General features: G+C 38.5%; 1 protein-coding gene across 6 annotated transcripts in view; it reads right to left on the bottom strand.

Annotated features, from left to right (window-relative positions):
- LOC149312744 (capping protein-inhibiting regulator of actin dynamics-like) overlaps positions 1-14882 on the bottom strand; it is an 84210-nt gene that overhangs the window by 15126 nt on the left and 54202 nt on the right. For all 6 annotated transcript variants that reach the window (XM_089525270.1, XM_089525265.1, XM_089525267.1 and 3 more), the window contains exons 4-7: positions 11003-11167; positions 8767-8835; positions 6094-6279; positions 447-4101 (exon numbers count right to left, since the gene is read on the bottom strand). In XM_089525270.1, the coding sequence (XP_089381396.1) occupies positions 447-4101; positions 6094-6279; positions 8767-8835; positions 11003-11167 (4075 nt within the window). The remainder of the gene's footprint in view (positions 1-446; positions 4102-6093; positions 6280-8766; positions 8836-11002; positions 11168-14882) is intronic.

Here is a 14882-nt window from a genome sequence, read left to right as displayed (position 1 = left end):
AGTGGAATTAAAATTGGTCAGTTTTGTAACTTCTGTATGAATTAGAGGGCTGCTGTTACATTACTATGTAGCAGAAGTGGCAAAGTACCCAATAAACAGTGCCCAACAACACACAGTGTCCAATGATGTGCTCTTTCTGGTGTCCCAATACACATCTTCACAATTCCTTAACAGGGTTTTTGTAGCGTCTCAGCTACTTAGCTAAGTATACATAAAGTTACCTTAAGTAAAAGGTGATATAGGATTCTGGCAGTTGTTTTCATCCATGAAAATCATCACTTCACATGACAATAATTTAAGCATGAAAAACATATAGATGTGTGAACATATAGATCTACTAGCATATTATCAAGAAAATGTTGCTCACATACAAAACAACAACTAAGGTAACTGTTTAAGACTGACATCATCATAGAGTTACATGTAGGAACTACAGTTTTGCCTACCTTTTTTAAGAGGCTCTGTTTTTTTCTCTGTTTTCTCTCTCCATGGCATGGTAATGGATGGGAAAAATGACTTCTTTTCCCTAGACTCTTCCTCTTCATTCTTGCTTTCTTCCGGTGCTTGTGAAAGCAGAGTACTCCCTTTAGCTTCAGTTTTCCTCCAAGTGGTAACTGGTTCAGCTTTACTCACCCTTTGCCCTAATGGTTCAATTACAGGAGGATTGCGTATTTTTGAGAGAGGAGATGATGGTGGGGTTTGGCTGGTGGGCTTTGGAGCCAATGCAGGCTTTTGTAGGAGTGGTGATTTACAGACAGTTTTCTCTTGACTAGGTACAGACACATGACTGATACTTGGTAGAGATATTGGGGTAGTTGTAGAGTAGTTCTGGTGAATGTTAGCTGATGAGGTCTTTCCAGAATTAACAATGGCATCCTTTGGCTCTTGGCTAGGAAATTTACTTGCCTTGGAAAAAAGTTTACTTGCATCTTGTTCACTCTCTGGGGTGACCAGAGGAGTTGGAACACCATCAAAACTATCTCCTGCACTGTATCTTTTCTTCTTCTTTTGTTCTGCTTGCTGATCATAGTGAAAACGCAAAGAATAGTTGGTCCTTCTTAATTTTACACCAAATGGGGACACACTTTCTTCTCCATTTGGTGAAACTCTCTCCAGTTTCCTTGTAGTAACATTCTGCTGAGTTTCCATATTAGGAGAGGTTTCTGACTGGGGTATTTCTTTACTTAGCGGGCCACTTGGAACAAGAAAAGATGGAAGGTCTTTGGCAAACTTACAGCCCTCTGTGTTATCTGCCACCACATGATGCACTTCAATTTTACTCGTAGACAATCTAGGTACATTCACTACACTTGTCAGTCCCTCAGTATGAACTGCCTCTTTGTTTGCATGGACAGTGGATGGTCCCAGTTCTTTTGCTACTGTGTTCTCTGCTTCAGGGCCAACTTTATTCTCAGTGTCTGCATTAGTCTTTGAGAGTTCTGAAAACTTTTGCCATGCTGGAGTTATAGAAAACTTTGCATTTGCAGACAAAGTCTTCCGTAAATTACTGTGGGAAGCACTTCGCCCTTTCGGTGTCCAATCATCACTATGCCTACTGAGGCTTCCCTTGTCTTTCTCATTATGTTTACCATTTTCTGCACTTTTTAAGATTTTTGACCTAATTGAAGCCCACTCAGCTAATATGGCTTGGTTGCCTTGTGGATCTTGAGCATGCTTCATTTTACTGCTCCAAAGCTTGGCATCAGGAGATGGTTTCTGAGCACTGTCTGCTGGAGCCAAATCTGCTGTTTTTCTTTCTTCTGTTAAGCCAAGGAAAGATTTACAAGCTGTATCTTTGATCTGATTGAGGTTTACTGCAGTGCCACACAGCTGTGCTCCAGTGACCAAAATTGCAGTATGTGGGACACACAAAGAGGTTGGGATATCATGTGAACTTTTGATACATTTGGGAGTCTTAAATTCTCTTGTGGTGGAAGGAGCTGGTGTTTCTTTAACAGGAGTAACTGGGCTCAGATTCACTTTCTGAAATATAATTTGTTTTTCACCAGATGATACTTGAAAAGTAAATCCCCTGGGCATAGTTTGCCTTGCATCAACTTCCTGCCATCGTAGCTCTTCTCCAAGAATCCTTTCCTGCTCCTGAGCTTCAACATTCTTTTTCTCACGGTGCTTTAAAGTTTCTTCTTTCTCCTGCCCTTTGTCTGTCTGGTTTGACTTTTGCTGGCTTGTTTCTTCTTTACATGAAAGTGCTTTCTTTGTGGTTTCCAAATGTTTCTCGTTTACATTCACATTTTTGGCCAGTTGCAACTGGGAGAATTTATCCTGTTCTTTTGGCTTTTCCAGTGGCTGCAGCACTTCTAAATTCAGTGTTTTCTGTTCTACTAGTTTTTGTTCCAATACCCTTTGTGTTAATTCTTCTTGCTGCACTATCTTTTTGTCCAGTGGTGGTTTGAATTCTGCTGCTTCACATTTTCCATGTTTTGGTGACCTAACTTGCTTCTCAAGTTCTTGCTGCTTTTGATCATTACTGCTCATTTGCTCTGCCCTCAGGTTTTCCTTTTGCTGCTCTGGTCTCTTTTGTTTCTCCAGCTTCATGGTTCTCCCTTTCCTGTGCAAACCACCTTCACCTTCTAGAGTTCTAGTTTGTTCTAGTTCTTTTTGTTTCTGTCCTGTTTTTTGCCCCTGAAATATTTGTTTGTTCCGTTCATCATGTTTTTCAGACTTGTGTATTTCTTCTTTCAACTCTTGTTCTCCCTTCTCTTCTGAATCCCAATGTTTTTGTTTTTCTTGCCATTTCTGCTTCTCTTCTTGTTGTCTTTTGTTTTTCAATCCATGCTGGAACAACTTGTCGTAAGTTTTTTTCTCCTTTATTTCTCCATGTCTCTTCTGTTCCTTTTTATCTTCAGCTTCTGATGGACTCTCTTCTTCCTGTTCTTTTTGTCTTTCCTCTTCGTATTGGCCTTGGGCCTTCACTTCACATTGCCTGTGTTCTTTCCATTGCTTTTGTGCTTCCAGTTCATGTTGATCTTGCTCTTCCTCTTGCTTTTGTACTTCCAGTTCATGTCGCCTCTGTTCTTCCTGCTGACTTTGTGCCTCCATTTTACGTTGTCTTTGTTCTTCCTGTTGTCTTTCTATCTCCTGTTCTCGTTTTCTGTGCTCTTCCCATTTCCTTTGTGCTTCCATTTCATGTTGTCTTTCCACTTCCCAGTTCCTTTGTGCTTCTATTTTAAGTTGTCTTTCCATCTCCTGTTTCCTTTGTGCCTCCAGTTCATGTTGTCTTTGTTCTTCTTGTTGTGCATTCAGTTCACATTGTCTTTCCTCTTCCCATTTCTTTTGTGCCTTTAGCTCACGATATCTTTGTTTTTCCTGTTGTCTTTCTGCCTCCAGTTCACATTTGCTTTGTTCCTCCTGTTGTCTTTGTATGTTCAGTTCATGCTGTCTTTGTTTTTCCTGTTGTTGTGCCTTCAGTTCACATTTTCTTTGCTCCTCCTCTTCCCTTTGTGCCTCCAGTTCATGTTGTCTTTGCTCTTCCAGCTGCCGTTGTGCCTCCACTTCACATTGTCTTTGCTCTTCCCATTGTTTTTGTTCCTCCATTTCATGTTGTCTTTGTTCTTCTTGTTGCTTTTGTCCCTCTAGTTCTTTTTGCTTTAGTGCCTCTAGTTCCAGATGATCACATTCTAAGTACATAGGTTCCTCCAGTTCCTGAGATCTTTTTTCCTTCTTTCTTTGTTCTTCCTGTCCTTGGTGCCACTGCAGCTGAAGTTCTTGAGGTCTTTGCTCTTCATGAGCTTTCTTCTCTTCTTGACCCTTTCTGTCTTCCATTTTTAAACACTGCTCTTCTTCCTGAAGCTTCTGCTTTTTCCCTTCTATTTGTCTTTGATCTTCCTCAAATTCTTGAAGTCTTTTGTTTTCCATATGGCTTTTTACTTCTGCTTCAGCCATTTGTAATTTTTTCTCAGTCTCAAGGTTCACCCAATTATTATCTTGCTTTCTTTTGCCTTTCGCGTCTTGTTCATAGTTTTCTCTATCCTGGATTGGCTTGTCTGCATGATGGCCATTTTGTTTTGAGACTTTATCTTCACACCGTATTGGTTCTAGGACTTCTGGTTCAAATTCAATCACTGATACACTTTGTAGCTCCTAGTGTCAGGAAAAAACAAACAGATTTACTTGGCATTTTTAAATATGCTGAAGGGTTTAGTGGGTTGACATGTCGTAAATTAATTATTTTACGTGCTTGGAGTTCATTATGATTCCTTGCACTTTTTAGATTTTTTTGCCATATACAAATGAACATCATAATGAATAATAAAATATATTCAAGCAACCAAGTAAAGATTCATCAAAATATTTAACCATTCAATGGAATTATATTCTGGAAAGGAAAGAGAAGACCACAGCAACCTTAGGACACAGCTAACAAAAACACTTATCACCCTGGTGCAACTGCAGCTGCATGCAGCTTCAGAATAACATGCTATTAGCCTATATTTCATTTATTGTGACTGCTGGACCATGCTGGACCTGGACTGCTGCTGAGCCACTTATGCATAGTGTTACTACAAATAAGCAAATCAAGAGATGTGTGCCAGTATTATATAAGTATGTTCTGCAACACTGTTAGGAGCTGCATCATGCATCATGATTGCCATGGACTGAGTGAAAATACAGAAAAATGTGTAGTTAGGGTTAGAGTGTTTTGGCATACTGAAATATGTGATGGGATATGCAGTGAGGTGTTCATTGTGAGAAGTTGTTGTTTACGTTCCTGTGTCCTGAAATAACACAGAGAAGGGACTATGCCTGGGCTCAAGCCTACTCAAGGTCATTTCGCAGGGAAAGAAATCAGGAAGGGTTGTGGTGGTATGGGAATGTGAGATGAACAAGGTTGTTTTGCTTTTGTAACAAATGAGAAAATACACCCCCCCCCCCATTTGAAAGTGTGCATTTCTTAATTCAGCTTCACTTACCCTTGCTGTTTAGTTCTGACAACAAACATCTCTGGTGTAGACCTATAGTTACTGAATAAAGGTTTTCTGCTTTAGCACTGAAGCCTGGAATTTCTGAACTAAGGGAGTCACCAGACTTAGCAGCAGAGCAGCTGTAGATCATGCTTTGTAAGCTGCAAATCGTAGGCCAGGATTCTCTTGGTGGCATACACTTGTCTTATCTGTGGTTACATGAGTCTGTCTGGACACCAAGGTGGAGATATTCAACATCTCCTTGCACAATGCCTCCCCCTTCCCCCAATGAAAATTATTCTGGTACAGTGGTACCTCGGGATACGAAATACCCAGGTTACGAAATTTTCAGGATACGAAAAAAAATAATTTAAAAAAAATTTTCCGGGTTAAGAAAGTTTTTTCGGGTTACGAAAAAACTTTTGGTGCTTTTCTGCGCGATTTCACACCAAATCGCGGCTTTTCCCCATTAGCGCCTATGGGGATTCGGCTTGCGAAAGCCTTTCGGGTTACGAAATTGACAGCGGAACGAATTAATTTCGTAACCCGAGGCACCACTGTATTCTTAACTAATTATCATTGCCTGTACTTTCTGCATTTTATTTAATTCTGATCTTCATCATTCACAATTTCACCTCCTCCTCCCTATCCCACCGGCTGCGTATGGCTGTAATTTAGGATAACAATTCATGTGTTTGATAGACTAGTACACAAAAGCTTATATCACAATAAATCTGTTACATCTACGCCAAGCCCATTGTACTTCCCCTTCCTTTTTTCTTATATTTTGTACTCATACTTTAAAAATCCAATACAATTTTTAAATGATAAATATGTTATATTTTATATTAACATATAAATATCTGTTAAATCTGCTAGTCTGTACAATGAATACTTGTTTTTATTGAAATACACTATCCTGGGGGGGGGGGGGGGGGGGTTAAACGGAAATAAACTATCTAATTTGGTTAGGGATTTATTTCAGTAGCCATTGTTGTATCTCATGGCAATGAAAGTCCTGAATTTTGTGATGTTGTTTCATGCACATGCCTAATGAATAATGTATTGTTAGATCAGACTCAAATGTTGCACAAAGTGATGTGCAACTTATGGTAAACAGCTGAAGTGCAGATCTATTTTCAGTATTTGAGTACAGAAATCTATTCAATACCTTTGATAATTTCTTGTGCTTTTTAGAAACCCTCTGATTCTTTGGCTTGACAGAGAGTTTGTGCTTTGCTGCGCTGTTGTCCAGACGAGCAATCGCCAGGGGGATTGCATCAAGGTTGACTGTTTCAATTGTGCCGGAGGGTGAATGATGTCGTTTTGGCCGAGACGATGACTTCACTGGAGCAACCTGTACATATTACACACAGAAGCCAACTTGATTTAAACAGCAGTATTCACAAAGTTAAAACAAAGGACATTTTAAAATTCAACAGCATTTCCAGAAATGAATTCAATGAAAGTTCAGATGTTGTCTTCTGTAACTATTACAGCTGCCTACTGGCACAGCATTTCTTCATTTCTCTTTCATTGAAGCTGCTGCTGAGAGCGTAAGGCCCTCAAGCAAACTGGCAAATCCAGATTTTTGTAGACTCCGACTGCTCACCATCTAATTTACTCCTGCCACTGCAATTTACAGGGCTACAGCTGTATATTGGTACAATGATCAAAACAGAAGAACAGTGTTAGCCATACTTTGCTTTATTCTTTACTAATTCCATATTGACATTAACAGCAAATTAGGTAGCTCACGTGTTCCCAGAGCATTCAAAATCATAAACAGTATGCACCACCAAGAAAAAAGCAGCAATAGCTAATGATATGAAAAACAATCAGTTTCATGTGTTTTTTTTTAATTCAACCTGCATTCCCATCCTGTACTTTCATAATGGTTTTGAGACTGTTTTTTTCCTCTTTCTCACATGGGAATTTGTTAGCATTTTCTAAAAAACATCTCTTTCCTTTTTAAAAAAAAATGTAAGCATGTTTTCATGTAACCAACATACTTCAAATCTCACAAGCAAGCAAATTTATTAAACACAGATTGGCATCTTGTTGGTTAGACCCAACTAGAATAGACAATTCAGTCAAGCATTGTATGGTTAGTCAACACATAGAAAAATCTAATGTATTCGATTGGCCTGCTCTATTCAGAACAAAAAGGATTACTCCAAGGTGTGCTTTGTCTCACAAGGATTCTCAGGAGATGCGAAATGGGACATTTCATATCTTAAAATCACCCAAATTATTTTTCATCTCTAGCTATAGAGGAACAAAAGATTGCAAGATTACAAGATCCTGGTGGTGCAGTGGTTAAATGCCTATACTGCAGCCACTCACTCATAACCATAATGTTGCGAGTTCAATACCAGCGGAAAGGCTCAAGCTTGACTCAGGCTTGCATCCTTCCGAGGTCGCTAAAATGAGTACCCAGATTGTTGGGCGCAATTAGGTTACACTTTGTAAACTGCTTAGGGAGTGTTTAAGTCCACTGATAAGCTGTATAGAAATGTACTTGCTATTGCTATTTTGCTGCAGGCATTATAGGCCAAATCCTTAGAATCTTTCTTTAAAAGGGAAAATACCTTGGATGAACTAGAACCCAGAAATGTTACTTTATAGAACTGTAACTCTAAGAATTTCCCAGTCAATAAGCCACTATCTATTAACCATTTGCCTGCTTCAATACAGTTCCCTTTATCTTTAATAAACTATTATGTATTTTCCTTCTCATTAAAAACAGCTGATAGGAGACATCTGAAATTTAAATATTTAGGAAGGGACACTAGTTAATTACCTTACCAAGGTTAAGCTCATATTAACTTGTAGTTTCATGCAAAATTAGATTAATTGCCTTTTAGTCTAATATTTATTTGCCCTTGTTTAATCATCTCCTTAATTGCCTTGCAGAAACCAGTCAAAAATGTCACCAAGATAATAGCAACAGCAGCAGAGAACAAAGAATAGGTAGTTTATTTTTGTAGTGTAGCATTTTTCATACTTCCAATATTCTAGATTTTATAAGATGTGTTTACATGAGCTTCTGCAGTTATATTTAACTGGAGTCCTAAAACCAAACTTAAGCTTAAATCAGTTCCCAACCACACCCTACTATTTCTTGGTTCTCACCCCTCCCTTAGATTTAGACCTTGGCTGCTGCCACAATGCACAATTAATGCAGTTTGACGCAGCTTTAACTGACATTACTCAATGCTATGAATCCTAGAAACTGTAGTTTGTTGTGACACTAAATCTCTCTGACAGAGAAGACTAAACAGTTCACAAAACTACAGACACCAGAATTCCATAGCAATGAGCCATGGCAGTAAAATGAGTGTCAAACTGCATAATGCTACGATGGAGATACAGATCCAGCAAACATTTAAGAAGTGGATGAGATAATTTTATCAGGTGGAGATTGGCCCATCACAGTGGCATGGTGATGGGAAAAGCTTTTACCAAGTAGAATTGTTTTACTGTACTGTCTACTCTCTCCTCTTCTTTTAGCCATTTAGCTTGTGGGCTCCCTGTTTCTCTGCTTCCTAGGACTTCATTTTAGCCAACAACTTCAATGCTCCTCCATCCAGTTCCATAACACTATGCTTACTTCACGAGTTAACTTGAAATTATTTACAAAGACTGTCTAACCTAATCACCTTAACCTCAAAATGAATTACGCTAATTCAGACCAATCTGGATTGAGTCCAAACTGGATCTGAATCAAGTCCAAATCAGTCTGAATCACTTTGGGCAGGTTTGACAATCCAGGACAGCTATAGACTGAATACGTGAAAAGGCTCTTTGAAATGAAATGCAGTTAGCCATACACGACTGTTACCTTCTCTTCTCCTCCATGCCTTGTTCTGTGCACACTTTCAGGGAGTAATGAATCTGGCATACTACCTACCTAGAAAAACAAAAAGATTACATTTATCATAAATGACAACTACTGGTATCTAACGATGACTATGACAGCTGGTGGAATAAATTCAAAAGAGGTACTGAGGACAGGGCTGGTCCAAGACTTTTGGACAAAGAACAAGATGGCGATCTCTCCTGCTCCATATAGTTAGGTTTACAGGGGATGTCCCAGCATCTTCTACTGTCTCCCATCCAAGTACTAACCAGGGCTGGCCATACCTATCTTCCAAAACAGAATCTAGTGCCTTTAGGATATTTATAGTGAAACAAAAATCACATTCTAAAATTCTGAATATATGGATGTGTATTTTCTTATAAGACCTCATCAAAAGAATAATCAAAATACAATTTAAGAAAGCAAAAATCTTTCACATAAAAAAGAAACAAAGAGAGAATGAGAGGGGAAGCACAAATTGAGAAAGCAAAACACTAAGGACATCTGGCAATATCCTGCTTTGTACGAAGCACTTAGAAAAATAAGTGGATTCTAAAAAGTCTGTCCCACCAACTGAAAGATAATGTATCCCTTCAAGTCCATCTGAAGAAATGCACACAGAGTATGCTATGAGTTTGAAGAAAAACTTTTCATAGAGCTCTCTGAAAATTTCTGAATTCATATCTATATTATAAGCCAGCTGCCCCATGAAACAGGCCTTCTCTGCTTGTAATTCATTTTGCTTCCCTGAAAGCCTACAAAGGAAACAGTTTATCTCAAGGTTCGAAGTTCAAGATTGCTGACTCAAGCTGTTTTATAAATTAATCTTGTTGTCACAGATCTACTTTTTAACACCCTCATTGCTGAAATTTGGCCAAATCGAGTTTTCTTCATTTATTCATTTCACCTCCCAAATCAATTCCTTTTTAAAACATTTGCATTTGGTTCTTTGCAAAAAAAACATCTTCTCTTTGCCTATTTATCAATTCCCAGGCAGTAGAAATTTAAAAAAACCAAACCAATATGTCATCTGGTCATGCAAATCATTAAATTTCCACTATCAAACTACCATTCACATTCATTATTTGTTGCCTGTTTATCGAACCATTTCCTGTATTGCTATGTATTGTATATGTATTATCCTACTTGAGAGTATGTATTTTCCTTGGATGAAAATTAACCATCCATTATGAAACCAAGCCCTCCCTCCAGTCCATCTGCCTTGGTCCAGGCCTCGGAGGTAGAGAGGAACTGCTGGACCTCTTACCCTTTCCCGCCACCACTCCCTTCTCCTTCTGTGTCATGTCTTTTTAGATTGTAAGCCCGAGGGCAGGGAGCCGTCTAACTAAAAGATTGCATGTACAGCGCTGTGTAAATTTACAGCGCTTCATAAATAAAGGTTAATAATAATAATAATAATTATGGGGAAGTATGAACTCCCACCCCTGTAGGCTTTATGACACATTCTCAAGTTCCTCAGCCGAGCTGCCTCTGTCTTTTGGAAAAGTTCACCCTTATCTGAAATGCTTGGGACCAGAAGTGTTTTGGATATCAGATTTTCTTTGTCTGTCTGTTCAATTTTGAAATATCTGTATTGGCATATATGTATTTAATGAGGTATCTTGGAGATGGGATCCAAGTCTAAACACAGAATTCATTTTGTTTCATATACATCTTATACAGATAACCTGAAGGTAATTTTATACAATATACACATAGTGTGAAGGTAATTTTATACAACAGATGTAATACTTTTGCGCATGAAACAAAGTTTGTGTGCATTGAACCATCAGAAAACAAAGCTGATACGATCTCAGTCAGCCATGAAAAAAGTTTTGGTTTTTGGAATATTTTGGATAAGGGAGACCACAGCAGTAGATTTGGGATATTTTTAGCAAGGAGGAAATCCACTGGTAGTTATTAATTTACAATCACTGTATTTTTATAGTTAAGGAGATGGAAAGTGCTTGTGGGACTTAAATTTTAAAAATGATCATTATTATTATATTGGGACAATAAGAACCATGACTCCAGGAGAGGCGCCATTTGTTCCCAAGCATATATAAATTGCATTAGGCAGAAAGTTATTAAGGCCTATAAAATCTGTGTGTCCATTAAAAAAAAAACTTCAGTGAACTGTGCTATGTTCCTGTGGACACCATAGCTATATCTCAGTTATTCCAGCAACAATAGGAATATGTCCAGATTAAATGCTTACTTTATTATGGCTTTCTGGAAGGACCACATCCTGCTGTGTCTCTGTTTCCATTGGGCTACTCAATAGCACATCTGCTTCCAAGCTAGTACTGGCTTCCCCAATTGCCTTCACGGAAACTGTCATTTGTGGGGGTTGGCCAAATTTAATATTCTTGGCCAACTGTTGCTGAAAAATAAAACAAATGGCATATTAGTTGGAGAAGGGGACAAGCATGGTTTAAATCTACCTCTCAGATTGTTCCAATCCAACAGTAATGGTACAGCCATGAATACTCTAGTATTCAGCATTAACAGTCATGGTGAATGTAAAAACATTTGCCTTAATTTATAACAGACACATTTCAAATCTTGCTTTAGCTCAGCTGGTTCAATGTTGAAATTACTTCTTAGTTCACACTGGCTGGGCCCATTCTTTGTTGTTAACAACAGATTCTTTCTTTTAAAGGAACAGTCTACCCTCCCAGTGTCTCCTGTTATTCAAAGTCATTGTTTTCAGAAGCCCACAGAAAAAGCTCTCACTTCCCAGCTGCAAAAATGACTAAGTTTTCATGGGTAAATGATGCTGAAGAAATCCAGTTTAAGCAATCCAGCTCCCAACATTGGAAAAATCAGGCCCTAATCCCACCAAAAAATAACAAAATGTATTCTCAGGCCATGGTATAGGCCAGGGGTGAGCAAAATGTGGTCCTCCAAATGTTCTTGGACTGCAGTTACCATCAGCCCTAGCTAGTACAGCCAACAGTATAGTATAGTATAGTATAGTATAGTATAGTATAGTATAGTATAGTGAAGGATGCTTGGAGTTGTAGTCCAGCCACATCTAGAGAACCACAATTTGTCTCACCTGTGCTCTATTCCAAAAAAAGGCATACAAACACACCATAAGGTAATGTCTAGGAACCAGTTTGGGGGTATCAGAATGCATCAAAAACAGATCATCAGCAAAAGTTGTCCTCAAACTCCACCTAAAGTGAAAATCAGAGTAAATTTGCTGGTTTGTCCTCAAGTGGAAACACCTTAGGAGAAATAGAAATCCTCAAATCCACAAGGAATTTTACTTTAAGTGAGACTCGGGACACAACTCTTGAGAAACACCTAAGGAACACAGAAGAACTTAGTGCTGTTTGTCAGCAAAGTTTTACACATGACTAGACAGTTATTCAATTTTGCCTAAAATAAAATTCTAAGTAAAAATGCTGGCTTCTCCATAAGAGAAACATCTTAAAATTTTTGAAGGAAGACAAAGAGTTTAAGTAAAATTAGCTTCTTAAGACTAGCAGGAGGGGCTGTATAATAAACAAACCAATAGGACAGAACCCATGAATGTTGCTCTTCGGAAGCTGCCATTCATTTCAGCAGAACATGTGCAGGAACATAAAGTGTATCTGCACTTAACAGTTATAGCAGTGTGATACCACTTTAATTGTCATGGCTCTATCTTGTGGAATCCTTGTAGTTTGGTGAAGATTTCAGTACTAGGCAGTTCTGGTGCACCCCCCTGAACTAGAATTCTCTCACTTCACCAAACAACAAAACCTAGGATTCCATAGGATGGGGTCATGGCAGTTTTAAATGGTGTCAAACTGCTGTGACTGTCTAGTGTAGATAACACCATTTGTGCTACAGATTTGTGCATCCTGGAACTAAAATACCTAATATTGTTTGTTCTTTCTTTATTATTATTATTATTATTATTAATTAATTAATTAATTATCTTTTTGCTTCATAACTTCATATACCTTTTGGAGAGGCCACCAGTTGAATACCTGCCATCTTGTCCTCTCATCAGTGCAAGACTCCTTCATACAAAATGATAAGGAGACGTCCTACCACTAATAATAATCATTGCATCATTTAAGATTTTTCTAGTAGAAGTGCAAGTCTTTAGAAAGACTAAATAGGTATAGATGGGGAACTTTTTAAAAAATATGTATAACAATAAATAATTCTCATGAATAGTGAGAGTTTGATGAAGAATTACGATTACAGAAAATGTAGGGCTGTAAAATCATTAATGCCTGGGAAACAGTTAATAAGGAACATAATAATTTCTCTGGCAATTATCTTGTTAAACTAATATTCAGTGGTTCTTTAGAACCTGACAGCATGGCCCCATGCAAGTCAACTCACATGTTAGCTTCATTAAGTTCAATGGAGTTTACTGTCATGTAAGTACAGTATTTTGAGGCTAAAATCCCATGCATACTTATGTGGGAATAATTCTGAATTAAGTGGGACTTAGACCGGCCATAAAGGCTGGCCTAGGGGCGGAGTTGGGGTGTGATGTCCACACGACACATGCCCTGACTCCGCGCCCAGACCTGCTTGACACCGTGCACCACACCACAAGGCAGGTGGAGTCATGGTGCTCCTCTGCTACTGCGTCTAGATGATGCAGCCTTGAAAAGCTGTGGCGCCAGTGATTATGGTGCCCTTTCCACAGAGCAGAAAGGAGCTGCTTTTGGGGGCTCCTTTTTGCACCACAGAAAGGCAAGATCGGGGTCGCGGCGTGTGGTTCCTAGGGCTCCAATCTGACACTAAAAGATACGGCTGCAGGCTACGGTCTGTACAGCCCTTTACATCCAAGCAAAGGTTTATAGGATTACATTGGGAAATATTTTATTCACAATAAGTAAAACAAGTCATCATACGACAGGACACAACCTGTTTGAAGACCCAGCCAAATTCAAGCGAGATATCAAGTCAAGCGCTTCAAGAATGAACCAACAAATTTAGAGTCTTCTACACTGCAGCCCTGGCTCAATGGTATGGAATTCTGGGATTTGTAGTTTTGTAATATATTTAGCTTTCTTTGTCAAAGAGCTCTAGTGCCATAACAAACTACAAATCCAAGGATTCCATAGGATGGGGCCATGACAGTTAAAGCAGTGTCAAACTCCATTAATTCTTCAGTGTGGCAGTAGCCTAAGTAAGGAACATGAAAAGAAGGAATAAAAAGAATAAAGTGGTGAATTAGGAATTCCTTGATATTGTGACTCCCCCTTGCAGCCTTTTGGACAGAACCGAGGAATATGTTGATTCAGGCACTGTTAAATTATGTCTCATATCATCCTTCATAATTGCTTTATATTACTCCTCTGTGCTTGACTTAATTCTTTACTTGCTTTTGGCTACCTAGAGAAGTCTCTCCCGTTCTTGAAAAGGTTGAGGAAAGTCACTTTTTTGGACTACAACTCTCAGAACTCCTTGTCAAGAAGACCACTGGCCATGGCTGACAGACTAAGACCTGTAGACTTAGAAAGTAAATTTCAGAAAAAGTTTTCACAGAATAAAAGAAAAATGGTATATGGTTGGTGGAGACCAGCAGATATTGCCTATTGTGATCCCCAATGACACTTGGAAGAATTTACCTATCTCACCATTATGTAAGCTGTATTTAGAGAGATCTTGTAGCAGCTTTGAGACTAACTGAAATAAGCATGAGCAGCATGATCTTTTGTAGACATTATATAAGCAGTCATTTGTAGCAGTTGCAGAATTATGCCTTCCACTGTCTTTGTATTATGACTTAGCAATGATATTTACTTATGTGAATGCCAGCAAAAAATAATGCCTCTTAGGACTTGCCCTAATGTCGTGATGAATAGTTGGACATATGTTTCATATGAGAATTAAACACACTTAAAATCTATTGAACAAGGGAATGGAAAATTTGGTATATCCTTCTTGAAATAGCTAAATGACTCATACTCAGGTAGGAGAGAAAATACTGCTATTTTTTATTTTATAAATTATCGGGAAATTTTCCAAAGGTCTTGTCTGCCTGCCTGTCATTTGATGTGAAAAAAAAATCTAGAGGAAATTGACGCTAAAGAAAGAGGGGTGTGTGTGTGCTTTTTTATAAATATAAGATTGTCAGA

Source organism: Sceloporus occidentalis, unplaced genomic scaffold (genome assembly GCF_023333645.1).
Source record: "Sceloporus occidentalis isolate IW3139 unplaced genomic scaffold, rSceOcc1.0.p SCAF_5, whole genome shotgun sequence".
NCBI lineage: Eukaryota > Metazoa > Chordata > Lepidosauria > Squamata > Phrynosomatidae > Sceloporus > Sceloporus occidentalis.
The sequence above is the reverse complement of the archived record's forward strand: the minus strand, read 5'-3'. Positions and strand labels throughout refer to the sequence as shown.